The sequence below is a fragment of the Medicago sativa genome, chromosome 6 (assembly GCF_051527215.1).
Source record: "Medicago sativa cultivar Bolivia chromosome 6, Bolivia_mono, whole genome shotgun sequence".
In the NCBI taxonomy this organism is placed as follows: domain Eukaryota; kingdom Viridiplantae; phylum Streptophyta; class Magnoliopsida; order Fabales; family Fabaceae; genus Medicago; species Medicago sativa.
In genome coordinates this window covers 34,929,165-34,931,850 of record NC_140754.1, presented here as the reverse complement: position 1 = coordinate 34,931,850, position 2,686 = coordinate 34,929,165, and the positions used below count along the sequence as shown (strand labels likewise).

The 2,686-nt window shown below is 30.9% G+C and overlaps 1 protein-coding gene across 1 annotated transcript; it reads right to left on the bottom strand.

The window, feature by feature from the left end:
- Nucleotides 1–545: 545 nt before the first annotated feature.
- LOC146914763 (uncharacterized) lies at nucleotides 546–2,116 on the bottom strand. The gene is made up of 5 exons (XM_085721130.1): nucleotides 1,979–2,116; nucleotides 1,633–1,900; nucleotides 1,451–1,520; nucleotides 1,233–1,357; nucleotides 546–610 (listed from the first exon to the last, which is right to left on the bottom strand). Exons 1-5 carry the CDS (start codon nucleotides 2,114–2,116, stop codon nucleotides 546–548), a joined length of 666 nt encoding a protein of 221 aa, XP_085577256.1.
- Nucleotides 2,117–2,686: the final 570 nt, after the last annotated feature.

Below are 2,686 nucleotides of genomic sequence, written 5' to 3'. Positions count from 1 at the left end.
AAATCATCACAATCAACAACAACATAACATAAATCATCAATTATCACTCTTAACCTTAATTCTCCAATTCTCAAAAATTAAACCTACAACATGTTAAATGAAATTTTCAGAATCATAGACTCAAGATTATTGAATGATAGTCCCACCCTTACCTTAGATTGATTGATTGCAAGGATTCTACAGACTTCTCTTCTTTGGTTCTTCTATTCTCTACTAAATATAAACCTTAACCTATTTATTTTCTCTTAATTCCAATTCTGCCTCAAAGTCTCATTATTCTAAATAATTATATTTCTCTACTAAATATATACTTCCACTAAATATATTCTTCCACTAAATATATTTCTCCACTAAATATATACTTCCACTAAATAAATAAAATAGGGGCTACTAATAAATATCAACACATAATAATAAAATATCACTTATCAAATATATTAATTAAATTATAAAAAGACTCTAAATCAAATAAATAAATAATAAAATAGGGCGTTATTAGTTTATATTATGAAAGTTTCTAGACGTTATTAAACATTACTCTATCATCAAGCAATTTCAGCAGGATCCTTCTCAAGCAATTTCTTGACGCTTCCATGATTTGATAGTGGTTCTAAAGATATGAGCAAAGAAATGTATTTGTTTGAGCAGGTTATCAATATTTATAATGACCTAATAGAATAAATGATGTAAATAATTCAACCTGGTTAAATTGGGTATATTGCAACAGTAACACAGTATGTAAGCTGCAATAATGATAATGGTTTCCGAAATGAGACTCTAGATATAGGTAGGAGTATGTCTTGTATATGGTACAATGTTTAAACAAACCTGGTCAAGCTGGACTATGTGAGATAGTGGCATGATTAAATTTTTGGAAAGTAGCTCTTCCTCAGATGATAGTTGTGAACTACCATAGGACTGAGTACACATAAGCTGGCTTTGGGACTGATTCTAGTCCTCTTTAGGCAAACTGTTAGCAACACGGATAAAGTCCCAATCAGAATACGATAACATATAACACATTTGGTAAGGTATTCTACAACAAACCTTTCCCTAAACAGGATAATCTCAGGCATGTTCTCATTGATGTACAACTTAGTGAAACAATAAGTATTTGAAACACTTAGTGGGAAGCGTCATGTATTGAGTGTGAAAACCAAAAAAAAAAAATCAATAAAACTTCAAACTTTGTTGTTGATAGAAAATATGTATCATCTACGATTATGTCAAACCTTCTTCTTTTATCTTGCAATACTTTAGCATAACAACCACAACTCCACCCTCCTTCCAGTCAGTGTTATATTGAATAAACTTGGCAGCATACTCCTCCCAAAGAGTACAGTTCAGAGTCAAGTCACTACACAACAAAAATGTTATATCAGTTTCCAAACTTAGTTAGTAATCTTGCTAGGTATACAATATATGTTATATTAAGTTTGAAATTATATACCTTAGGTCTTTCATAGTAAAGTTGACTTTTTTTTCCCAGTTCCTTCCTGAAGTAGACAATAACCCATATCCTGAACAACTCCAATAACATCTTGAAAAAGAAACAAACTGTATGAATTAGGAGTCCAAAATAACAAAGAATCAAAAGGTAAGTTTAAAAACTCATGTTTTAGATAAACTTACTAACTAACAAATCTGGACGCCAATATCCAGAAATGATTTCACCAAAAGGTTTGAACTTGAGATCAGGAATAGGAATATCATGAAGGTTTACATCAATAGCAGTTGTTCCACCAGTCCATTTTAACTTATACTTATGATCTGAAGCTTTGAACACTAAATCATTGAGCACTACTTGGAAGTTAGATAATGTGTAGGTAGCATTCTCTTGAATGATTTTTTCAGTACCAGTCTTGTATGCAGTAGGAATAATTACATGGATATCATTGCCCTATGTAGTGAAATTACATGTATTAATACACTTGATTATGCAGCAACATTACTACTAATGAAGGAAAAAGAAAAAAACCTTAGCATCAACAATGGTAAGTTCCAAATGTTCCTTTCCATCCTTAACAATAGTCCATATATCTTTCAGTTTAACAACTATTTTCCATAAATCCTTTTTGTCTGTCATATCAGCAATGAACTCCATTGGTCTTTCCATTTTCAGATCTAAGTCAAAAAAAGGGAAAAGTCAGTTCATTTAAACAAAAGGTTTCAGTTAGTATAACAGACCAGTTAACCCAATTAGAGTACACAATGAAGAACAAAACCTCAAACCAATGTTATTGAATAAAACTAAACCATGTTATACCCTAATTTTGGACCTAAAAATACTAACTCAATTCTTCTTATCTTGCATTTGTCTCTGACCAATTACATCTTTCTCTGCACTTTATTTCAATATTACTTGCAAAATTCACATGAAGGGGTATTTTAGTCATTTCCTATGTTAAAATTTCTTTCAATCTTTTAAAAATGGTTTGAGTCCTTTCAGATAGTTTGAGTAAGTCTTTGTTTCCATTCTATGTCAAAATCCATTTCAAAAATTGCGTTTGAAGTCATTTTGAGTCAATTTAGCCCCTAGGGGCATTTTAGTCTTTTCATGTGTTAAAGCCCTGTTTAAATTCTAACAGTTGTCTCTGAGTCTTTTAAATTTTGCTTGTATGAGCTCTTGCTTTAATGTCCTGTTAAAAACTCCTTTTAAAGTTGCATCTAAGTCATTTTAAGTCGT